At 43.5% G+C, this 25,243-nt stretch overlaps 1 protein-coding gene and 1 long non-coding RNA gene across 2 annotated transcripts in view; one reads left to right on the top strand and one right to left on the bottom strand.

The window, feature by feature from the left end:
* Positions 1 to 862: 862 nt before the first annotated feature.
* LOC120540911 lies at positions 863 to 21,083 on the top strand. Its single transcript, XR_005635895.1, has 3 exons — positions 863 to 944; positions 17,724 to 17,830; positions 20,889 to 21,083. It is a non-coding gene; the product is annotated as an uncharacterized LOC120540911 (long non-coding RNA).
* The window catches only part of slc15a4 (solute carrier family 15 member 4), an 84,292-nt gene continuing 77,326 nt past the window's right edge, over positions 18,278 to 25,243 (bottom strand). The window contains exon 8 of the mRNA XM_039772085.1: positions 18,278 to 19,299. Coding sequence (XP_039628019.1) covers positions 19,151 to 19,299 — 149 coding nt within the window. The 3' untranslated portion in view covers positions 18,278 to 19,150. The remainder of the gene's footprint in view (positions 19,300 to 25,243) is intronic.

Below are 25,243 nucleotides of genomic sequence, written 5' to 3'. Positions count from 1 at the left end.
GTGCTAACGGTGATCCTGCTCGTTGAGGCGCGTGACATTCGCCAGTCTGTGTCTCCTCCGTGAGGGTCTTGCTGACAGTTAATGTCACCCATAGATGTGATGAGTGGAACCAAGGATGGACTGCTGTGCTCACCTATACTCCACCCTGATCCATCCAGATGAGTGACTTAAAACTGACGAAGTGGAGGAGGCGTCCACACTTGGTGTGTTTAAGAAGGAAGCCAAAGCTTTGTCCATTGTGGTGGTGGGCCCTTCTGTTTCCCACCCTCATCCAGGATGTTAGCCCAAAGGGGTCGGGGGGGCATCAGCAAAGGTAAACATCTGAGTAGCAAAGATAAAGAACAAAGGACCACCTCACTGGCACAGGCTGGGTGCCCTCTTGTCCACCAGTCACCTTGAGTGTGCCCCCCACAGTAACTTTGACCACTCTTTCTTCCCATTGAACTCTTAGTCCACTCCTGTTTAGGTTTTTCTGCAGATTCGTTCCCAAAGAAGAGAAAGAACATTCTAGAGTCAGCTATGTTGGCTGAGGCCCTTTCAATTTTATAAGAGCACAGGAGACCTCAAGTTTTTTATATATAAATAAGAGACAATAGCTGAGCCTGAAAAGTCAGGCTGGCATCCCATAATTCACTTCAGCCTGCACACTGTGAGTCGTCGTTCCCCATCCTGATGCTGTCCCTTTCCACATGATTATCACATTCGAGTTCTCGTGGGGGTGGTCCTGTGCTCCTCCATTGACGATGGCTTCTTGCCTCGTGTCTTGACCTTCTTCCTCTTCTTCTTTCAGAGGTGACCACTGTGGGTGAGATGTCGCTGGTGATGCCAATGGGAAGGTGAGGACAGGTGAGGTGCCCACGTTATGGTCATTCAGCAGAACAAAGGAGATGAAGACCCTAAGTGTCAGACGAAATGGAGAGCTGCCTTTGAGATGATAGTAACAGGTGGGTGCTTCTCGGCTGGGACTCAGAGTCGCCATTTCACACAATGCCAGTCCTGGTGACGGGTTAAGGCAGATGCCACTGCTTTGTTACAGTTCTCCATACTGGAGCTAACAACGACGACAATGACGTTTCTTTCTATTGCACGTTTTCATACAAATGGTGTAACAAGATAAAGAAAGAAAAGTTTATGAAAAACAAAAATTACATTAGACCCTACTGAGTAAAAACAAATAAAGTTAAGTAACCGAACTTCTCTAAAGTAAGATGGACGGGAGAGGAAAAAAAAACGAAGTCTGCAGGGGTTCCAAGGCTGCGAGACCACCCAGCCCCCACCAGGCATTATACGTCACATAAATGACCAAAATGAGTCCTTGTGGCTTTCAGGCTTCACGTGAAAGAATTAGATGACGATGATGATGATGATGGACGGCAGTGAATTTTGGGTTGTAAAGACACCACAAAAGTTAAAATTGGGTTGGGAGGGAAAAAATATGATTAGGAATTTCTCGATTGTTCACCAGCAGTGGAGCACACATGAAGGACGACAGAAGGGAAATCAGTGGGTCTGAACATGTGCAAGAGGTCTGGCTGGCTGGCAACATGGTGGGGTGGTGAGTTCCGAGTCCGTCTGCAGAGGCGATGGTCCCAACACCCGCGACCCTCCCATCTCACTTTGGGTACCCAGAAGTGGTGTGGAGGATGTGAGTTGCATGAAAAAGATGGTTTAGGCCATTCAAGACCTGCCTGAAGTGCTAACACATAGAGAAAGGGGAAAAAGCTGGGCGTCAAGCGTGCACCCCTTAGTAACATGACACCTTAAGATCTCAACGTGCTGGCTGGCAGTGCCACCTGCTTTATGAAGGGGGCAAGGGGAGCCTGGCAGCAGGCCGCTGGACCTCTGAACTTTTAAATTTTAAAAAGCGTGTTTTCACCAACAAACACACACACACATCCTCTTTCTTAACATGTTCTACAGGAGGAATGCCAGAGTGCTATCTTGTGCTCTTGCTGGCACACAGGCCTTGGCAGATGGGCATGTCTGTGTGCTGACACCTCCTCCTGTGGGCAGACTGAGGTGACGGCTGTCAAGGACGCTGTCCCAATGTCCTCTTTTCAACTGACCCCAGGTAATGTGTGCTCAAGTGTTCCTCAGCCCGGCAGCTTAGCCACCGTGCCGTGAAAAAGTATTTGCCCCCATCCAGATTTCCACTCTTTCTGATCTCCAGATAATTTTAGTAGAACATGAAAGACAACCTGAGTTTTTAAATGATCATTTGATTGATTTAAGGTAAAAGGTTCAAGAGCTCCATCACCCATGTGAAAAAGTATTTGCCCCTTTAGTCACTCACTCAACCAACGAACCAAACGTGAATGATAAAGGGTTACGCTGGCCTAGAATCACCCAAGCTTGATGGCTACCAGTCCTGTTAAATCTAAATGTCACTTTCCAGCAATGTGAAATTGGCTCAATGCAGCACATCACACCTTGAGTAAAAGAAACTCCAGAAGATCAGAGAAACCAAATTACTGAAGTATCAGTCAGTGAACCACTGTGAAAGCCATCATCTCCTCATTTGGGCCAGCGGTTAATATGCCCAGGAGCGGTCAAGATGGTAAAATGAGTGCCCAGAAAACACATCCTGGGATGACACAGAAGAACCAGACGAACGTTTATGGAACTACAGAGCCCTCTCAGCTTAGTTAATGCCAGATTCTCCAGATTCCACCACTAACGCTAACACAGCTTTCTACAATACAGTCAGACATGGTGGGGTGCTTTGCTGCTTCAGGGTCCTGGGTGACCTGCCATAGCCTAGGGGCGCAGGAATTCAGTTCTCTACAAGAAAGTACGGAAGTCAGATGTCCAGTCATCAGTCGAGGATCTGCAACACAAGCACTGTTGGGTTATGCAGTGGGACAAGAAGAGCAAGCCCACCTCTGAAACAAAAGCTTTGGAGTGAACCACACAGAGATGTGGAGGGGGCAGCTCACAGTCGAGACCCCTCTAATGTGGCTGAACTCAAACAGTTGTGTTGGGTAGAGTGGAGCTCACATTTCTCAAGAGCGATGCCAAAGGCTGATCCCTTGTTAGTGCAAGCGTCTGTCTGATACAGCAGCACAACAAAGTATTCAAAGCGTTGGGGCAATTACTTTTCCACACAAGTGATACAGGTGATGGCGCACTTTTTTCCTTCAATAAATAAAATAATTCTTTAAAACTTTGTATTATGTTTTCCCCGGTTGTCTTCTGGATTATACGAAATGTGTCTGGAGATCAGAAACAATGAAGTGTCAGGAATAAACAAAAACAGGCAAAACTCAGGAAGGGGCAAATACTTTCTCACAGCTGTATGGGTCTGCCTCTAGTTTGTCCAACTTCTGAAATGCTATTGCGGGACTCAAAATGGAGTGCTGTGCTGATGTTAACGGGCTGCTGAAATGTGGGCCTGCACCTGTGGGTGTTACAGTAAAGCCCACCGTGAACATCAGAATGGGACAAGAAGGGGGGCGCAGTGTCCGAGTTTGTCCCAAATCACCAAAGCTCAATTCTGCAGTTTGCTTCACATGACAGTTCTGGCAATAGTGTGATGCGTGTTCAGAGAATTCCACAGGCCGAAGATCTGCGCTTTTAAAAGTTGTTGTAAAAATTCAAGGTGACACAATTAACACAAAACAAAAAGAAAAAAAAAAACGATATTAAAGAAAAGTTCTCGTTTCTCGATTCACGCAGTTGTTAAGCACGGTCAGAAAACCGTAGGCCGCACTACTGTTATCGAGCAGCAAGGCCATAAACTGTCGTAATTAGCACTCACTTTTGCAGTTTTGGCTAAGAAAGTTCTAGATTGTGTTAACTTATGGGGGCTAAAAGGCAACGCCATACGACATTAGACAGAAATGAAGCAAGCGCTTACACCTTAACTTGGGCCTTACCTTAGGGCCACTTTGTACTCCGAAGGGCACAGGCAGTGCGACACGCTCCTGCTGACACGAGTGGCTGACATGTTGTCATGGATGTGGATTCAGGTTCAAGGACTAATCAGTCAAAGCCAGAGAGAAGACTAAATGGTAAGACCCTCAATGACTTACCACAGCTCGCCATGTCTTCTGTGGCTCATTTCTTAATTCGTCTGTAATCGGTTTCCCTTTCCAGAAGATGGTGGACTTTCTGGACTTCACGACAGGAAGAACCGAAGGTACAGAAGTGTGTGCATCTTACTTGGATTGTGCTGCACGATGAGTGACCGTCAGCCCTTCATCTCTCTTTACCTCACTGTTTCATGGTGTCACTGTTGAGGGTGATCTTCAGGGTGGTGGCACCTCGCGGGTGTCCAGGTAATTGTTGACAGCAGCCCAGCTTTCTTATCTGTCGAGTTTGTAATCGAGTTTTCATATTTAATCTGTTGAGCTTATGCCCAGTAGTTGCAGCTGTTATTTTATTATTCACTATGATAAATGCATTCTAGTTATTTCATAGTAAACTAGGAGGCTTTGCCCCCTGCTTGCCAACTCTCCCGCCCGTGCTATACACCACCCACTTCTCGTCTCTGCCGCTCGCGTATGTGGATTTCACTTTCACCAAACAACAAATCTTTTAATTCTCGCAGAAGAAGGAAAGAAACTCTACTTTTCCCTGATAGCAACATGAATTAGACGTTCTACAAGTCTTTGACTTAAAGTTTAAATCCGAATATATAAATATTTGATATCTTTTCGCCAAGTAACAATTTCTGCTTGATTGCACTAATGCGATCTTTACTATCGTTTTTTTTTTTTTTTTTGAGACTTTCTAATTTTAGTACTTTCATTATCTCTAACGTTTTTGAATCCTTGACGACGTTCTACTTTTTCATCTACTCTTTGTCTTTTATTTCAGGCCCCGTGGTTAAATCTCTTGACTCAAAAGATTCATCTCATGGGAAATGAAAGTGTCTCTCTGAGAAAGTCACATCTCGTCCCAGGATTTATTATAATAGAGAGCTACTGTTTATACACACATTACAGTGGTATGCAAAAGTTTGGGCAACCTTGTTAATAGTCATTATTTTCCTGTATAAATCGTTGGTTGTTACGTTAAAAAAATGTCAGTTAAATATATCATATAGGAGACACACACAGTGATATTTGAGAAGTGGCTTGGTAAGCTCAGTGACCCCTGACCTACATACACAGGCGAATCCGAGTATTTAAGGGGGTCAATTGTAAGTTTCCCTCCTCCTTTAATTGTCTCTGAAGAGTAGCAACATGGGGGTCACAAAACAACTCTCAAATGACCTGAAGACAAAGATTGTTCACCATCATGGTTTAAGGGAAGGATACAGAAAGCTGTCCCAGAGATTGAAGCTGTCTGTTTCCACAGTTAGGAACATATTGAGGAAATGGAAGACCACAGGCTAAGTTCAAGTTAAGGCTCGAAGTGGCAGACCAAGAAAAATTTCGGATAGACAGAAGCGACGAATGGTGAGAACAGTCAGAGTCAACCCACAGAACAGCACCAAAGACCTACAACATCATCTTGCAGCAGATGGAGTCACTGTGCATCGTTCAACCATTCGGTGCACTTTACACAAGGAGATGCTGTATGCGAGAGTGATGCAGACGAAGCACAAACAGAGCTGCTTGAGGTCTGCTCAAGCACATTTGGACAAGCCAGCTTCATTTTGGAATAAGGTGCTGTGGACTGATGAAACTAAAATGGAGTTATTTGGGCATAACAAGGGCGTTATGCATGGAGGAAAAAGAACACAGCATTCCAAGAAAAACACCTGCTACCTCCAGTCAAATATGGTGGTGGTTCCATCATGCTGTGGGGCTTTGTGGCCAGTGCAGGGACTGGGAATCTTGTCAAAGTTGAGGGACGCATGGATTCCACTCAGTATCAACAGATTCTGGAGACCAATGTCCAGGAATCAGTGACAAAGCTGAAGCTGCGCCGGGCTGGATCTTTCAACAAGACAACGACCCGAAACACTGCTCAAAATCCACTAAGGTATTCATGCAAAGGAACAAGTACAACGTTCTGGAATGGCCATCTCAGTCCCTCAGACCCCAGAATAGAATTGAAAATCTGTGGTGTGAGTTAAAGAGAGCTGTCCATGCTCGGAAGCCATCAAACCTGAATGAACTAGAGATGTTTTGTAAGGAGGAATGGTCCAAAATACCTTCAACCACAATCCAGACTCTCATTGGAACCTACAGGAAGCGCTTAGAGGCTGTAATTTCTGCAAAAGGCGGATCTACTAAATATTGATTTCATTTCTTTTTTGTGGTGCCCAAATTTATGCACCTGCCTGATTTTGTTTGAACAATTATTGCACACTTTCTGTAAATCCAATAAACTTCATTTCACTTCTCAAATATCACTGTGTGTGTCTCCTATATGATATACTAGCAAAATACCCGCGCTTCGCAGCGGAGAAGTAGTGTGTTAAAGAAGCAATGAAAAGAAAAGGAAACATTTTGAAAATAACGTAACCTGAATTGTTTTGTCACTGTTGTGAGTGATGAGTGTTGTTGTCATATATATATATATATATATATATATTTACACACACACATAAACATATATATATACAGTACATATCTATACATATACACATATATACACATACACACACACATATATAAACATATATATACATATACATACATATCTACATATATACACACACAGCTATTTCGTATCAGTGCAATACGCTGTTTGTTAAAACGGATAACTCCCGCTCTTACGTGCAAGTCTGCATGGATATTATGAACTATCGTATTTGTTCAAGTTCTATTTAAATTTTAAATAGAAGGAATTTTTATTTAGTCGACAGAAATATCTTTGGTAGGAATGGTAAAAACAGACAGGAATATTATTCCTGAATAAATCAACTCAAACCTTAAATAACTTAAAAGAACAAACATTCAAATTTCTTTACTCTTATGTAATTTTATATAAAAAATAAACTTAAATTTTAAATATCCCAAAAGATTTTGCTCTCCATAAAAATATATCCTGTCAAAATTATACAAATTCAAATATGAACATGCTGCATAACAAAACCTGGAAATATAAATAAAATGTGTTCCTTTCAGCAATAACAAATCAAATCATTCAGTTGTCTTTGCTCATATGTCATTTTAGAGCTGGACGCCTGGCATCTTTTTTGGCACAGGTTCGTTTTGTTTGGTGTGAGGTTCTGTGTTGTGGAGATTCTCAGGATGGATTGCAGGTGCTCATCAGTGAGGCGACTCCTGTGTGCTGTTTTGTTAGTCTTTATCACTGAGAAGAGCTTCTCACACAGATATGTGCTACCAAACATGCACAAGGTTCGAGCCGCATGTAGACGGACTTTTTGTTCTTCAAAGTCACCAAAGCGCCGTGCAAACTCAGTGCGCTCAGTTTATCAGCAAAGTGCGATTTGGGAACACCGTAGTGACGACTTGGTTTAACATTACTTGGCAACAGGGAAAGTGGGGCAAGTGGTTGTGTCTCCCATAAAAGCAGCCTCAATTGAAATCACTTTGTGATTGTGCACGGGTAAAACGTCCGCTGAAGTGTCAGATTCTTATTTAATTCTTCTGCATTGCATTCAGGTCTTTCAGCCTCACTGATGAGCACCTGCAATCCATCCTGAGAATCTCCACAACACAGAACTCCCTGATGTTTTGTCTCATAGTGCCGTCTTAGATTAAATTCTGTAATTACAGCCACATTAGCTCCACAAATGAGACACACGGGTTCAGTAAACATATACTCAGCCTCCCATCGGTTTTTAAAGGCTCTATTTTCAGAATCAACTTTTCTCTTCAGCATCGTGTGAGCTAGCTTCGCAATAACTTGCAGCATCATAAGCTAGACTTGATTAACGCGGTAAGTGTTAGCAAGGCAGCTGAAGCGCTGCATTATGGGATCTGTAGTTTATTGTGTTACCAGCGCTTCATATACCCGGCCATTAATAACAATAATACAGTATATAAAATGATCTCGGGCGGATATAATTACACGGGCGGATGTGGCCCGCCCTTGAGTTTGACACATATGGACTAAATAGAACTTGAAAAGATATATTTTTTCAAATGTGATGCGCAATTCAGATAGAGTTGACGCAAGACTACAGCCTGCATGCCTCAATAAGTCATCCTCCCTCGCTCTTACTTTTTACCGCTCATCTAATGAATACACTGAGTATGGCTTTACCAAAACAATCATTGATGGCGAATAAAGTATCCATTATTCGAGTATGTAGATCGGGATATATATATATACATATATATATACCAGCGTCGCAGCGAGAAGTAGTGTGTTAAAAAGCTAGAAAAGAAAAGGGAACATTTTAAAAATAACGTAACATGACTGTCAATATACAGTATTTGTTTTGTGAGTGTTACTGAGTGTTGCTGTCATCAAGGATTTGATTATCATTATTTCTTTCAATCAGGTTCGTATTTGTAGGATGTGTTGTGTTCAAGTTACATTCCGTGTTTGTCAATCGCTGTAAAGATGACAGGTTTCATTCATCGATTCGTTTCTTACTGCATCAATAAACAGCTCGTCTTCTTCTTTATCTGAGACCTGACACACTGCATGCACGGGTTTTTTACACTGTCTTCCTTTAGCGGGACATTGACTTTTTCCACCGTGTGCTTTGTTTCCGCAGTAGCTGGATTTATGAATATGCTGTATCAGGCGCTTCATATTTTTGCTGCCTTTTCAATTGTGTAATTGGTTTTGTTCAGCCTTTGGAACTGTTGCTTTTATCTGTGCACTGCGCCAGTTCACGTGAGCCGCCGGTGTACATGCATCGAGGTTCCCAGCTGTGCTGGTGCCATCTCGTGCTATGTCCATGGCTGTATTTAATGTTACCTTAGTCCTGGCACTTAAAACTTTCTCTGGCAGTTTCGCTGAGTTTGTGTCAAACACCACCCTGACCATCTCATCTTCCTCTCCATAAGCACAGTCCTTCACCCGTGAATATTTACCCGTGGCAGTTTGCTATTGGATTGCCGCTGACGGACGGCCTTATATGGGCAGGCACTAAATTACAAACGCCAGCGGCAGCCTGTCTATGAACTTAATTTAAAGTGTAGGTTTACATCGTGCTTTGTTTCGAGTAGCAGAACTCATGAACATGGTTGTATATGTCACTCGCTCGCTTCTTATTGTTTCGCTGCCTTCTCAATTATATAATGCATGTTTACTTCAGCGCTTTTTGAGGTCTTCCTGGTTTTCTATGTACTGCGTGATTACGTGGGAGGCGTGATGAAGTCACACGAAACTCGCCACGGCGTTGAAGCTCATCTCCATTACAGTAAATGGAGAAAAACTGCTTCCAGTTATGACCATTACGCGTAGAATTTCGATATAAAACCTGCCCAACTTTTGTAAGGAAGCTGTAAGGAATGAACCTGCCAAATTTCAGCCTTCTACCTACACGGGAAGTTGGAGAATTAGTGATGAGTCAGTGAGTGAGTGAGGGCTTTGCCTTTTATTAGTATAGATTTAACTGACATTTTTTATCGTAACAACCAACGATTTATACAGGAAAATAATGACTATTAACAGGGTTGCCCAAACTTTTGCATCCCACTGTATAACGCTTAAGAAAGAATGTCATATTTTAAAGCATAGCCATTGTTCTATTGTAATGCTTAGTGCTACGTTTCCTGTTTATGTACCCGGTTTGATTATGAAATCAGCCCACTGTTTTACAAACCGTCCGAACAACGAAAAGGAGTTAAATGTCGTGGTCGTACACATTGGAAAAATCACATATTCCTGAGCTGACGGGACTATTCGTGCACGGGGCTAACTGCGGTTATTTAAGGTATCGACGTTTGTCGGTGTTAAAACTTTTCTGATGATTTTGTAACGATTTCCTTGGAATTGTAATCAATGAATTGTGCAAGTCGAGCGCAGAGGATGCTTGTTTCTTTGTGAATACTTTTTATGCATTCATTGCCTTTTTTAAGGCTTAGATACAGTAAAGAATAATGACTGACGCTTTCTCCTGCCTGCGGTTATTGGACACCCAGTGGGGAGGGAGGGTGCCTTCAATTTCCCCCACAATGCCCCCTTCACACTCAGTTCCTTCAACTCTTCTGTTGTGGGTCTGGTGGTCATGAAGTGTCATCCTGGTGTAACCCCAATTGACAGAAAGGCCCCACTTGGTAGTCCTTGAGTGTATGGCCCTGGCATTGAATGGACGGGAGACCCTTGTGCCCAAGCCCACCCCAGTGTCTCACTGAGTTAGGAAAGTCTGCCCCTTCGGTTACAATTGATAGAAAGTGCAGGAGTCCATGTCCGCCATGTTTACTTGTCTGCAGTTAACATTCGGCTCCAGATCAACTCTGACAATTTAGAAATCGGCTAATTTGCGGCAGCTTGAAAGCATCTATTTAAGAAAGGCTTTTTAGTTTTTAATTTTTTTCTTTTACGGGATATCGCCTCCTCCACGACTGTCGAAAATGTCACCATTGAATGTTCACAGTAATTGTGTTGTTGCAGCTAACAGGGTTGCCGGTGTCAAATCTTTATATTCTAAATGGGTCTCCAGCTGACATTTTCTTAAATGACAGATTCTGTCCTTGCGCTGTGTCTTTTATCGTGCATTTTTTCAAAAGGTGGTGTTTTCACACTGAGCACATTAGCCTATTAAGTGAATAAAAATAACCAAAAACAAAAAAAAAACAAATGAAGCCACGCAAAGATGACTTAGGGAGCCAATCACAAGCCGGCACATTGTTATTTTACACGTCACTGGGTCAGAGGACAGAGTGGCGTCTGTGTTCAGGTGACAAAATATGGTCACGTCTATACATGGCACGTGAACATGTCTGCATTTGAATCTCTTTTGCTCTCTGGAAGGACATGGCATTTATCAATAATCCACAAGAGTTGAGCCTTGTGATTCGTGTTGGTTCTCTGTATGTTCAAGGAGGGGGCAGATCACCATCTTATGGGCAACACCCGAGCTGTGCATCAATGAAGAGGGGATAAGCGGTGCCAATAGCGAGCAAGCAAACCTCGCGCTCTCCAAGGACTGGAACAGCGAGGCCAGTTGAAGACATTCAAGTGTGAGATCAAAAAAACAAATACGATGAGAGATCTGAGGTTCAGCTTTTATTCCCTGGTATTGACATCTCGATATGTTAAACAACATAGAGCAGAGCACATTTTATATCAAACACCTCAATTTTTCAAGTGAGCAGAAGTATTGGAACAGAATGTGTTCAGTTCAAATCAAAAATACTTCATATTTGGCTGCATATCAGTTGCTCGCAATAACTGCATGTTAGCCTACGACCCATAGACGCCACAAAATTTCTTGTTTCTTTATTGGTTATGCCTTTTTAGGCTTTTACCACAGAATCTTTTAGTTGTTGTCTGTTTTGTGGGGTTTCTTCCTTCAGTCACCTCATCAGGAGGTGAAATGCATGTTCAGTTGGGTTAAGATCTGCTAATTGACCTGACCAGTACGAAATCTTCAATTTTTTCCCCCTGAAGTAGTTGTGTTTTGGGTCATTGTCGTACTGCATAATAAAGGTCCTCCCAATTAGTTTGGATGAATTTCTCCATGACACAACCTCCCCATGCTTCACAAAATAGCTTTTATGTTTAGGATCAAGAACAGATTCATTCTTTCTCCTTACTTTGGCCTTTCCATCACTTTGTTATAGGTTCATTTTTCTCTCATCAATCAATAAAACTTTGTTTCAGAGCTGCTGTAGCTCATCTCTGTACTTTTTTGCAAGTTCCAATCTGGCTTTCCGATTGTTACTCTGATGAGTGTATTCTTGTTCTTCAAGTCACCCACGGACAGTGGACTGTGATTACCTTCACCCCTGCTCTGTGAAGTTTGTTCATGATGTTACTGAGTGTTGTTTTCGGGATGCCTGTTGCTCAGTATACTGGTGGTTTCCTTCTTTTTCAGGATATTCCCAATTGTGCCCAATGTTTTCGAAATACCTCTGATGGACTTTAGTCCTATTCTCAGCTTCAGAATGGCATGCCCTTGTCCCATGGACAGCCCTCTGCTCTTCGTGGTGGTCTACCCCTCTTAACTACACAGGTGAAAGCCAAAGCTTAAACTGAGAGGAGATATATGCAGGGCTACTTCATGATGAAACAATTGGGGAACAAGAAACATCTGTCGCTCGTTGTGATCCAATACTTTTGCTCACTTGAAGAACTGAAATGTTTGATATAAAATATGCTCTGTTGTATGTTGTTTAACATATCGAGATGTCAATACCAGGGAATAAAAGCTGAAACTTTGATCTTTCTTGTCATATTGGTCTTTTGATCTCATATTTAAATATCTTCAGTGCACAGCAATAACAAATCAATTGGCCTTGCTGTTTCAATACTTTTAGAGGAGGCTGTAGAAACAACACATCATGCCTGATGTAGGGAAAAATAACACCACGTCTCAGGACAACTCTCCAGTAAACCGCCAGGCAGCCTCCCCTCCACAGCATAAATCACTGGGATACGAATGTCTGACTTGGGGGCTGGGGTGTCAGAATTCATGCTGGCTACAATAATACAGGGTGGTAGGCCCAGAGCACAGCGTGTACCCTGGAGATTCCTCTCATTGGTTGCACCTTATAGAGGACAACTGGCATCTGTGGCTCCTCTGGTGGTTACGAGAAGGATCCCCCTTCTATAAGTAGACTTGTCTTTCTGTTCTGGAGTAAGTTAAAGTGCCCTCATGTACTGAAGGTAAAACCAAAGCCAAAAATGTCACCCATTCAGAATTGAACAGAAAAGCACAAAACCTTTGCTGCAGACATGAAAACAAAATGGAGGAGTGTGTTGGTACATTTGAGAAAAGAATAAAACACATGGGGTCACTGAGCACATTCTCAGGACCACTAACTAATGCCAAGCATGGCCTTCTTTTACTGTCAGAACAGCCTCAGTTCTTTCCAGCCTGGATTTCATAAGATATTTTGAAGCATTTCTGTGCAATTCTGGTCCTTGTTGACATGGCTGCAGATTCGTCAGCTGCACCTTCATGCTATAAATCTTTCAGGTATACATCATCCCAAAGGTGTACTACTGAATTCAGATCCCTGGGGAGACCACCAAAGGAACACTGAACTCATTGTCATGATCATGAAACCCGTTTGCCTTGTGACGTGGTGTATTATCATGCTGGAAGTAGCTGTTAGATGTGGAAACAATGGCGTGAAGAGATGCACGTGGTCTGCACCAACACTCAAATAAGCAACGACATTCAAGTGATGACGAAGTATACCAAAAAAAAAAAAATCCCCCTACACAACCACCACCACGCTGGCGAGGTACACGGATTCGCGCTGTTGGCACTACATTCTGACCCCACCATCTGCATGTCTCAGAAAGTGAGATTCATCAGGCCAGGCTACGTTTTTCCTGTCTTTAGCCGTCTAGTTTTGTTGAGGCTGTGCCCACTGGCGCCTTGGCTTTCTACTCTCGGCTGACAGAAGTGGAACCCGAAGTGGTCTTCTGCTGTTATAGCTAAGCCATCTCTAAGGTCCAACAGGTTGCACTTTGTGAGATGTTTTCATGCTCTCCACACTTGTTTAGAGTGGTCACCTGAGTTAACGTTGCCTTTCTATCAGCTTGAACCAGTATTGCCATGCTCTTCTGACCTCCTCATCAACAAGATGTTTCTGCTTGCTGCTCACTGGATGTTGTTACTGTCTCATATTCAAAGTATAGGGAAAGTATTGTAATCATCCAGAGATTCAATGTTGATGAATCTCGATGTTTAGACCTCCCTGAGTCCAAAAATGGTCTGTGTGTGTGTGTAAACATGATAACTTAAGTACACTTTCACTTCGGTCATCCAAATTTTGCATACAAGTATTCAGTACAAAATGTAGATTTCTGTCAACGTTTGGACTATTTCCGCTAACTGGAAGTGGTACGTTATCTTTTATTCATGCAGCTGCACAGTCCAATTTATTCAACTTTACTTTTAAAATAATTGTTCAATATATTATTTATTTGATTTGATTTGTTGTTGATAGTTCTTTAATGTACATAATATAAAATATAATCATTGTCTTGTGGTTTACTCCTCAAATATCCGTCCCCATATCTGAGTATACTAGAAAGTCGAGGGGAGGTCACTCCCGATTTTTCTGACTTATGAATTTTGTCTAACATTTTGGCTTTGCTTGTCGGTATTTTTGATATTTTAGATTTTGGCTCTGAACATTAGAACATTCAAACACTCTACACAAGAACAGGCCATTCAGCCCAACAAAGCTCACCAGTCCTATCCACTTACAGTAATCCCTCGCTATATCGCGCTTCGACTTTCGCGGCTTCACTTTATCAGGGATTGTATATGTAAGCATATTTAAATATATAACTTGGATTTTTCGCTGCTTTGTGGGTTCTGTGGACAATGGGTCATTTTATTTCCGGTACATGCTTCCTCAGTTGGTTTGCCTAGTTGATTTCATACAAGGGACGCTATTGGCGGATGGCTGAGAAGCTAACCAATCAGAGCATGCAGTTAAGTTCCTGTGTGCTGAATGCGATGTTAACCAGGAAGTCTCGTCTCGCTCATTCAGCATCAATGTGTTTCGCTGTGTAAAGAGTTAACTTTTGTGCTCTTTTGTGTTTATCTTTGTGCATAGTCAAGCCCTTCATTGTGGCTCCAAAACGATCTGCTCCTGCTACTTATGTTAATGATTGCCGAAAAGGTAAACGTTTCGGATATGTTGAAGGAAGGGAAAAGCTACACCGCTGTAGGGCGCCATTACGGCATCAATGAGGCTACGATTCTTTTTATTTAAAAAGTAGGAAAGGATAATAAGATCTACAGCCGCAGTGTCCTTTTAAACAGGGTGCAAAACGCGAGTTGTAAGTGGATGTAATAAGGTAGTAGTCTGGATGGAATCAGCTTTAGGGATTTAGATTGAAGTCTGCCGGAAGAAGAACAATGGCGGTGATATACAGTCACCTAAAGAGGCTCCTTTAGAAGGGCTGTAATGCTCTCCTTTGTTGTGCAGTAAAACTAAACTCATCGTTATCAGACAAGTCATCGTGTCATTGTTGGTGAGTAACCATAATTAATTTTCTACTTGCAGTACTTAGTACATGTACGTACGTTTAGTGTTACTGTACACAAATTTACTGTATACAATTTTTCTTGCATTGTACGTATTTATTGCTGGTGGCCTGTCTATTGTAATGCCTGTAACATACGTGATATCAGAGACACTCGATATCTTTAAAATAATATTTAGGTTTTACTGTATATAAACAGTGTGTTTACATACATAATTTCAATGAATCTTACCTAATATCTAAGAGAATACAAAGGGATTATGATGTATTACTGTGCAGGGAATATTTATAAACAGTGTGGGAGTGTGTATAAGGGCTTGAAATATATAAAAATAACCATACAAACATATGATTTCTACTTCACAGATTTTCACCTATCGCGGGGGGGTCTGGAACGCAACCCCCCGCGATCGAGGAGGGATTACTGTATTTCCTCCAAGAATACATCAAGTCGAGTTTTGAAAGTCCCTAACGTCTTACTGTCTACCACACTACTTGGTAGCTTATTCCAAGTGTCTATCGTTCTTTGTGTAAAGAAAAACTTCCTAATGTTTGTGCGAAATTTCCCCTTAACAAGTTTCCAACTGTGTCCCCGTGTTCTTGATGAGCTCATTTTAAAATACAAGTCTCGATCCACTGTACTAATTCCCTTCATAATTTTAAACACTTCAATCATGTCACCTCTTAATCTTCTTTTGCTTAAACTGTAAAGGCTCAGCTCTTTTAATCTTTCCTCATAATTCATCCCCTGTAGACCTGGAATCAGCCCAGTCGCTCTTCTCTGGACCTTTTCTAGTGCTGCTATGTCCTTTTTGTAGCCTGGAGACCAAAACTGCACACAGTACTCAAGATGAGGCCTCACCAGTGTGTTATAAAGGTTGAGCAGAACCTCCTTGGACTTGTACTCCACAGATCGTGTTATATAACCTAACTTAATGTCTTCTGAACACTGTTGGGAAGTTGATATCTTAGAGTCCACTATGACTCCTAAATCCTTCTCATAAGGTGTACTCTCGATTTTCCGACCGCCCATTGTGTATTCAAACCTAATATTTTGACTTCCTATGTGTAATACTTTACATTTACTGACATTAAATTTCATCTGCCACAAATCTGCCCAAGCCTGTATGCTATCCAAGTCCTTCTGTAATGATATAACGGATTCCAAATTATCCGCTAATCCACCTATCTTGGTATCATCTGCAAACTTAACCAGCTTGTTACTTATATTCCTATCTAAATTATTTATATATATTAAAAATAGCAGCGGCCCTAGCACTGCCCCCTGTGGAACACCACTCATAACATTGGCCAGTTCTGATGAGGTTCCTCGCACCATCACCCTCTGCTTCCTGTGTTTGTGTTTGACTTTACGTCTTCCATTTGCTCATGAACTCAGAGTGCTTGTTTTTCTTAAGCACAACATAACTGTCCCAAACAACATGGCTGTCCATCACAGGGCACAATTATGCATGCGTGTGGAGTTGCCATTTAACGTAATGCGCATGTTAAAGGAACCTGGGAGGAAAATGAAAATAAACCCGTTGGAATTAAATTTGTCACATACTGTTATACACTCGGTGCAATATGTAATGAAATGCTTATTTGCTAAAGTCAGAGAGAGTGTGCATTTAAGAAGATAAAGGGAGTAATCAGTAAAAGCAGCAATCCATGACTTCCTAAATATCTGAGGTGTATTTGAAATTGTCCACCCTCTCCACCAGAGAGCTGTTAACACTGAATATTTATTGCATCATTCTGTGGAAACTCCTAAATCCCAGCAGTCATATACTGTAATTACTCAAAGCAGCCCATCTGGCCTGGTTTAGATCCCATTTTGTCACCATTCTGGTGTCTGACGCAAACATTACCTGAAGCTCCTGACCTGCATCTGTAAGCCCTGCACTGCTGCCACCTGATTGGCCAATTAGATAGCTGCATGGCGCACACGCATTCTTAATAATGCGCTCCACAAGTGGGTGTAGAGTGTGATACAAGTCTTACTGCAGCCGTGATAAGGCCGGCTTGGCCTGACTAGCGTAGCACTCGACACATACGGAGGCCAGGTCTGACTTTATATCAGAACGCATTAATGTGGGTTTATGTGGCCCTGTGACTTTGGCCTTCTCGGAGACACGGCTTGTTCAACACACTGAAAAGGTCAACTCCCACCTGCTTAAATTCAAAATAAATCAAATCCAAGTATGGAGACATGAGGCATTTAGTACTGAATGGAGCGAAGACCTTGCCAGCAGACATCTGAAATCTCATCATTACCTGCGACAAGGTGAATTTCACAGATGCCTTGTGATACATTCAGAGGGCAGCTTGTTATCACCACCTATAGTTAAAATTCTCAGCAACTTGCATCAAGAATCGTATCACTTCGTTCCAAATAAGAAAAGACAGCAGGACAGCAAAAATAGTTTACCGCAGAGAACAGTGTTTGAAATGTATGGCACATCTTAAAATGTATTGATTTGTAGTTGATACGCCGACTTACCTAGACGTACTCCGTGTTCACGTGCGGTTGAACTCAATTTCTATTATAGATTTACAGTTCTGATGCACTGTGCGTCTGTCTATCCACTCACTCTTTAGGGAATGAAGGGAGATGGGAGTTTTCCCTGGCACCACGCGGCCCAATGCTCCCAAGGCCTTCCCATGCTCACTCCTACTGGGCCAGTTTGGACTCTCTATTTAATTCAACACGCTTGTCTTTTCAGATGTGGGAGGAGTTGGAGTCCCCAGAAAGCCCCCATTTACAAGAGGAAAGTGTGTGAAATGCACAAGATGAGGACTGAGGAGGGAATTCGGCACAGGCCCTGATGCTGTAAGTACCACCATTCTAACTGTCACTTATAGTGTTAATTTAAAACAGTAGCTACTGCCCTGCTGCACATGACGTACTTCACTTGAACATCATTCACAACCTGTGTGCCAACCAAGAGCTAACATCATGTGTGCCACATCCGGCATGCCCTCCAATGAAGCAGGGGAAAGACGGGGCTTCTCCCAAAGGCCTTCTCCCACCTTTTAGAGACCATTCAGTCCCTCGTGCTCGTCTGTTTAGCAAAGAGCTACGCTGTCCCAATCTGCACCGAGACGTACCAGTACGGGATCACTTCAAAATAAAAAGAAAAAACCCTTACAATTCAGAGTGATGAGGATTTGTCCTAAATTTAAGCCGTATGAGCAGTTGAACAGCAACAAGCAAACATTTATGATTACTTAAATTGATTTTAATTTGCATAAAGAGGCAAACAGAAAAATCCAAGTATAAAAGGAAAAAAAAACAACAAATCATTTATTCCAGTTCTGATTTAAAAAAAGAGATACAAAAGGAACAAAATGAGACCATCACATCGTACCTACTATAACAAATAATAAAACAACTCGTAAAGTCAACATTTGTGCAAATATGCGCCTCAGAATAACCTTAATAGAAAGGCATTAATGGAGCCAAAAAGAATGTTAGCATACCAAGGCCCAAGGTTCAACAGCTGTTACCCCCGCCGAAAGCCTAAATAGCGTGTGTGCTCCGTCTGAAAAGGATAACTGGACTTGGACAGAAAGCCATCTGCAAATTGGGACCTGCCACCGTGCCCTCTAATACTGTCCCTGACAACTCCATAAATTAGTTGTGGTCGTCTCACTCTACCTCGACTGAGTACGCCACTCCCAGTTCAACTTGGCCCTTTTCCTAACGTTCACAACACTAACACCTCAATAGTTTTCAGATTAAAAGTGGCCACGTGTGGCTCCTGCTGAGGTTCAAGAGGAGCCCAGGCCTTATGGTGCGCTGCCACTCCACTCTCTTTCAATTGTGTAATGCAGACCTGCATCGTCAACATCCACATTGTGTGCTTTTATAAAGTCAGACAACACCAAACAAAATTAGTGGGGAGGGGAGAGCATTTGAAGGAGGATAGAAAGTGTCCTCAAATAAAGGAGACTGCATGAGACTGCTAAAACATTATCTCGAAGCACAAGGTTTACACCGCACAGCCTTCGCTGTGGCTCTGTGCATTTGAAATGCCTGCCTTCTCCAAAAGGGAAGAGCCAATTTGAAAAAAAATGTATAAAAACTAACCTAAAAAAAGAACAAAGAGTAGACACTGAAAAAGACCCCACGGCTCTCTTCTTGTTGCCACTAAGATCCTGCACTTTGTCTCTGCATGCTGGATTTGCTTCTGTGCCTGTCATATTTCACCGAGACAATCAGGAAAAGCAGCAGTGTGACTCCTTGTATTGCCGCCAGCAAGAAAAAGTAGTAATGCAGTTTGCAGCCATTGATGTTACCTACAGAGAGAAGGAGAGATATAGAGAGAGAAGCCATTACAGTCCAAACACGTCACAGTCTAGTCACTTAATGCCATTCTGTGACAGTTCAGGGTCGTAGGTGTCACAGCCTATCCCAGCAACACTGGGCACAAGGCAGGAAATAGCCCTGGAGAGAATGCCAGTACACTGGTCGGACCACTCTGTCAAGGACAAGGGGGAGTGTGTGTAGTGCTGTTCGAGTTTTGAAGCTGCACTGCACAACACATCCAGACACACAAATGGCTTACCATGTCACCTTGTGTGTCAACCACTACAAAATGCTCTCCCAGGTGGTCTACCCTGATCAAAGAATGACCAGTCGTCAGACTAACAAAGTTGGTCGCTAGAGCCTCAAGCCTTAAAATGGGAACTTTCAGCCTGGGGGGGGGTCATAAACCATTTACTGAGGGTCCATTTACTTTTGCTTGTGACGCCAAACTCAGACTTTTCCACTACCTTCATCAACAATCTCTTATGAATGCATCACATTTGTGAATATAAATTGGTTTTTTTGGAGACGTAAAAAAGCTTCACAAACTTTGAGTCACCTCCATATGAAATGGCGCCACCCAACATTCTGGTAACCTCTGACATGCCTGTTTCTGGTTTCTTCAGCCTTTATTTTTTTGCCTCCCTTTACTTATTGGCAATTGTCTGGCCTAAAGGTTCACCAGTGGCACAGATGTTAGTGCACCTTTTAAGTGGTCAGAATTTCACTGTCACTTTCCCGTAGCCCGCTTTGTACCACACATGGAGTGTGCCAGTCTCTATAGTGCAACTGTAAATGCCCCTGACAGGCTGAATTTGAGTGAGCTCAGCTACAGAATGGGCACAGGTCACAATGGGGATGGGCTAAGCTGGGTAAAGAGTCACGTGAAGAGGGGTGGTGATTAAGAAGATGCACCGTGTAGCTGTGGCCAACTGCACCGTCAGACGGGTCAAGAAGTGCCGAATGCATAGGACTGAATATGCAGAAGGCCTAAAGAGCATGTGCTCTTCACATGTAGGGTCTCAATCTGAAGTGTGCACCTCGCACTGCTGTTTACTGTAGTGTCGATTCACTCCACGCTCATTGAGAAAAGAGACTCTATAACCCAGCGGGTAGTCAGTCTGCAGGCCCACCAAGGAGGCGCTAAAACACAACAGACAGTCTACAAGACGTGAAAATGAATTCCCCGTCTAAGCATTTGGCTCCTCCTAGTGCAGTTGTTATGCTTACCGTGATGTTTAAAATGCTGGCTTGACCAGGAAAAAGCCAGAGGCCACGCTGACTCTGAGTTGGCCGGGCAGCGACTCGTGTCTGCAGAGCTGTGATACAGCAGCCGGTCTTCAAGTAACAAAGCACAACTCCACAGATGTAAGCATTTGACAGCTTTTGTTGTTTACTTTACCCATCTTAGCACAATGTTTGCTATGAGAATTTTAATGTATAGGTGCTATATAAATAAAATATTAGTATTATTAATGTGGCAGTATGACCCAGACAGGGAGTGCAGATAAAATGAGCCTTGACTAACGTGCTCTGTGGACTTCACGGTTGACCACTGCCTCTTTTCTTCTCTTTCCAGCCTCATTCCTCGCCTCACCCCTGCACTGAAAAAGCTGCTAGAGAACCGGCAGTGAGAGGACAGCCTACAAATTCACCAGCCATCAACTAGAAGATCTGTTTGTCCTGTGCAATCTGTTGCTCACCCTGCTTCACCTGGGCCAGGGGGTCTTCATCATGTAGATGTTGTGGCGAGCCGTGGCTGTGCATCATCTTCAGGACCCTTGCTTCATTCATCACTAACAACCTTGAATGACACTAACACAATGCCTACTGGTGACTAACACTGACACTTGAACCGGACCTCTTGTTTTGTGAGCAGCACGCTGGACTTCATGTATCACATACAACTGGATGATCAAAGCATTTGTTTCCCATTAGTGAACATTCTCGACGTCGGAAACCTTTCCAGGTGCCCACTTTGTTCACGTTTCATCTAATGGAGTATTCCGAGTCTGTGCAAACGACAGCCATGGACCATTCCTAGCTGAGGTCTGTTATACGAAAGCAGCCCCTCAAAAGGCTACCTGTGTCCTCCCAACTGTGCTACTTGTCTGCAAGTCATGTTGACTTTTTTGTCTTGTTTGATGCCTGTTGTGCTGTACTGTAACTACTTAATCCATTGTTTAAGGACACTGCTCATTAGAGAGAACCCAACCGCTTGTGTACTGCAGGATGATGGGCGCTCGACACAGCTAATGGGGCAGCGGTTTCATCCTATGTGTCAGAGCTCATCCCAAATCCTTCTGTCTTGTGTCTTTATTGGCTTTTGCTTGTTTAGTGTCTGGTCATTCTTGTATCGATTTGACTGCTTTAGTAGGTTACCCTTATTGTATTGACTAACTGTTTACAGTAACTACCCAGCAGTCCCTCTGTGCCACGTTATGCACACAGAACGTGATGTTCACATGTGGTGTTAACAAATGACAGCTATGCGGTGCAACCATGAATGTCAACATGTGAAGAGTCAACTACACGACATTCAAAGGACTGAGGGGTCCCCCAAACCCCATAATACTGTCACTAATAATGTCTGAACGGTACAGCACTTGCTTATTTCTTTATGGCACTACCAAAGTGTCTCTCGCCAACAGGAGGCGGCATACAACGCTGGACCGCAAGTCAACCTGACATTCGTTCACAAAGGTCCCAACTGGAGTCTCCAAATCCTCAAACTACCTGAACCTCTGGAATGAAGAAAAAACACTGGAGTGGTCTGACCAAAGCTGCAGTCCACACGGAGCAGAAATCCAACCCGCGTCTGCAGAACTGCGAGACAGCAGCACTAAACAGTGCAACACCCCCTAGAAAACAGGCTGCATTATGGCTTCTAAAATAAGGAAGGGTCCGCAGGGTGTGGTGCGCTTCAAATTACACGGGTCCCGCCGCCCGTCACACTTTTTAACAATTTAAGATTACTTCCCCATAAGGGAGAATCAATGAATTGCGGCATCTCTGAAATAGTAACATTTAGGACGGGGACGACACTGCCGTCACTGTAATGCTCTGTGAAAATGACAACCAAGCAGGAGACACCCCAGGAATGCAAATGTAATTTACAATTTGAAGACCGAGTTGTTCGAATGATAAACCGGCAATAGGCCCTTCCGCTTAGTGGGCGTACAGCCTCCCTTTTGTTTTGCAAATTGAATCCACACGAGGAGCAACTGCTCACAGCGTGGAATAAATAGAAGGTGGGGAGCACAAGGAACATGCAGTAGTCCGGAACAGACGATAGCAGAGTCATGTTGTCAAAAATTAAGAAGCACGCACTCTCTCTGATGTCGGAGCACTTTCATGCATTGTACTCAGAGCCGCCGTGTTCAGGGAGCTTTCTAAAGTTGTAGGTTCAGCACTTGCTCTGGACTTGAGAGTCCTCCGCAGGTCTGGATGAGCACACAGACGTTGTAATGGGATTGATTCGCGTGCGTTTAGTACATTCTAGTAAAGACCTGTGGATCACAGTATGGGGTCCAGGGGCAAATCTAGCAGTAGTAATGATTCACGTAAACTCTGGCAGGGTTTAAAGATGCTTACAGATTACAAAGTAAAACGCAAGGGCTAGCGGTCGACTGCACCTGTGGGATCCTGGAATTGCAGGTCTACTTCGGAGCAATCATAAATCTGAAACTGTGCTGAGACGCACTGCAGGGTCACCATGTGGAACAGTACTGTTCCAAAAAGCGGAGTTCAATTTCTGCCAACAGTCTGTATCCAATTTCAAACAAGCACAGGACAGTGCATTTTGTAAACCTGTTGTAGTCGCGTAATGTAGTGATCAGGGCACGTTTGCATTCGAAGTGCACATGGCATTATCTTATGCAGTGTTACCACCCTACATCGGCGAGCAGGTGTGATATGTTCACACACTGACGATGTATAAGACACATGTCGCTGCTCACCTTACTTTTGTCAGTTATCCCTGCCCAAGGAATCCAAGCATAAAAGCAAAGATGCCAGGCTCAGACTTTGCTTTCTAGCCAATCGCGAGGCACCCCTCCTTCTTTATCCAAAGAGGATATGTGCCCGACTCAGTTAATGACGCAGGCACTTCAAAAGTACTGCACTTTGGTTTGTTTTTTTAGATTGTGATCAGCTGCTTGATGCTCATCAGCCGACCTCAGTCAGCAAGTGCTATGACTTGAGAAACAGCAAACGTAATCCACTCTTTCAAAAAGATCCAGATCACTTGTCAAATCTGCTTTTAGCAAGTCTGGCCTTCAGGGTGGGGTGCTCTATCCATGGCTTAAGGCCAAGTGGAAGCCAGCATGGAGGGTCTGTTCGGTATTTCCGGATGTGTTTTACGGCTGTGCTTGTGCTGTGGCTGAACGGTTTACGACAGATGAATTTGTCCTGGGTAGAGTTCTTCTAGTTTGGATCAGAGATTTTACTGTTGGTCAATACGCTGGTTATACTGGGCATTACTTAACTTTAATAAAAACACACAGCTTCGTTCATACGGTTGGTCTCTCTGCCTTGCACTAAAGCTGCTGTAAAGAACCTCAGCTCCCTACTCGCAGATTTAGCAATATAATTTACGAGCCGTTTGTTCACTGGTAACCAGTATAGGGAACATGTCTGCGCCAGGTCTGCTTCTCCCCTGATTCCGATCACGATTACGCAATCCAATAGCTTTGCCTTTTGTTTTATTTTTTATTATTATTAGTCTGTGTGTTAAGAGCTAGTGCCACATTAATTCTGCACAAGAACAAGGGTGAAGGTCATGTGACTAGAATGTAAACAAAATGGGTGAAGAAACTGCACTTATACAACGTGTGGTGGCACTGTGCATGAACCATGGCAACAGTTAAAGGACGCCACCACATTTACAATATGCCCAACACGTGCTTTCACGATGTTCTGTGTTGTGGTTGTGGTTGTGTTTGCACACAGGCTGTTGGCACAAATCTAACCCAACATCTGCCCCTTACTGCCTCTGTTAAAAGATAGCAGCCCCATCAGCTACTCTCTAATGTCGAGGTCTCGGTTTAGTCCCGCATTCTCGTTACAGGGCGGTTGGCCCCCAGCTTGCCTAATGATTAAGATTGGCTCAGGTTGGGAGGCAAAACCTAAACCTGAACCGCATTCAGCAACAGCTGGAGTGAGGCTCCACGTTGCACGATGAGCGCCCACGGTCGACGGCTAGGTAGTCAGTCATCCCTTAACCTAAACACCAGCCTCTTTCTCCCCAACCTGACCCCTTCTGGTCACTACAGCATGTCACGTTGGCCAGGGTGACCTCGTCCTCGCCAGAGGCAGAGCAAATGGAAGGGGGTCTTCCGCTCCAAGTCCCTATTCTGAGCCAACAGCAAGCCCCTGCAGTGCAAGGAGCTGATCAGAGGTGGAACTCTTGAGCGTTTCTCATGCTCACATGTTGAAAATGCTCATCACCACCATTGGCAACTTGGAGCTGGCTGTAATAACACACCGCCCTTCGCAAGGTACGTGTCCCTTGAACTGAGGTGGGTTATCTCACCTTATAACTATGCCCTGGGCGGTTCATCTATGTTTGAAAAGAGTATCTGCTCTCCCTTATCACCATGAGTGAGAATTGAACTCAGGCTCCTCTGCTCTTTCTACAACAGTCTTAGCCCCTTGAGCCATGGGAGTGCTCTACTAGCTATGGTGGTTGCTCATACTAATGTTGGCTAAGAGTGACTCTTACAAAGAAGAAAGATCACTCCGCCTCTGATTGTTCCAACCCCATCGGTTGTGGGGCTACGCGGATTTGAACTCAGGACCCTGAGATCACAGTACCCATGGCCTAGCCCCTTGAGCCATGGGAGCGCTCTACTAGCTATGGTGGTTGCTCATACTTATGTTGGCTAAGAGTGACTCTTACAAAGAAGAAAGATCACTTAGTCTCTGACGGTTCCA

Source organism: Polypterus senegalus, chromosome 12 (assembly GCF_016835505.1).
Source record: "Polypterus senegalus isolate Bchr_013 chromosome 12, ASM1683550v1, whole genome shotgun sequence".
In the NCBI taxonomy this organism is placed as follows: domain Eukaryota; kingdom Metazoa; phylum Chordata; class Cladistia; order Polypteriformes; family Polypteridae; genus Polypterus; species Polypterus senegalus.
This window is presented reverse-complemented; position numbering and strand designations above follow the sequence as displayed.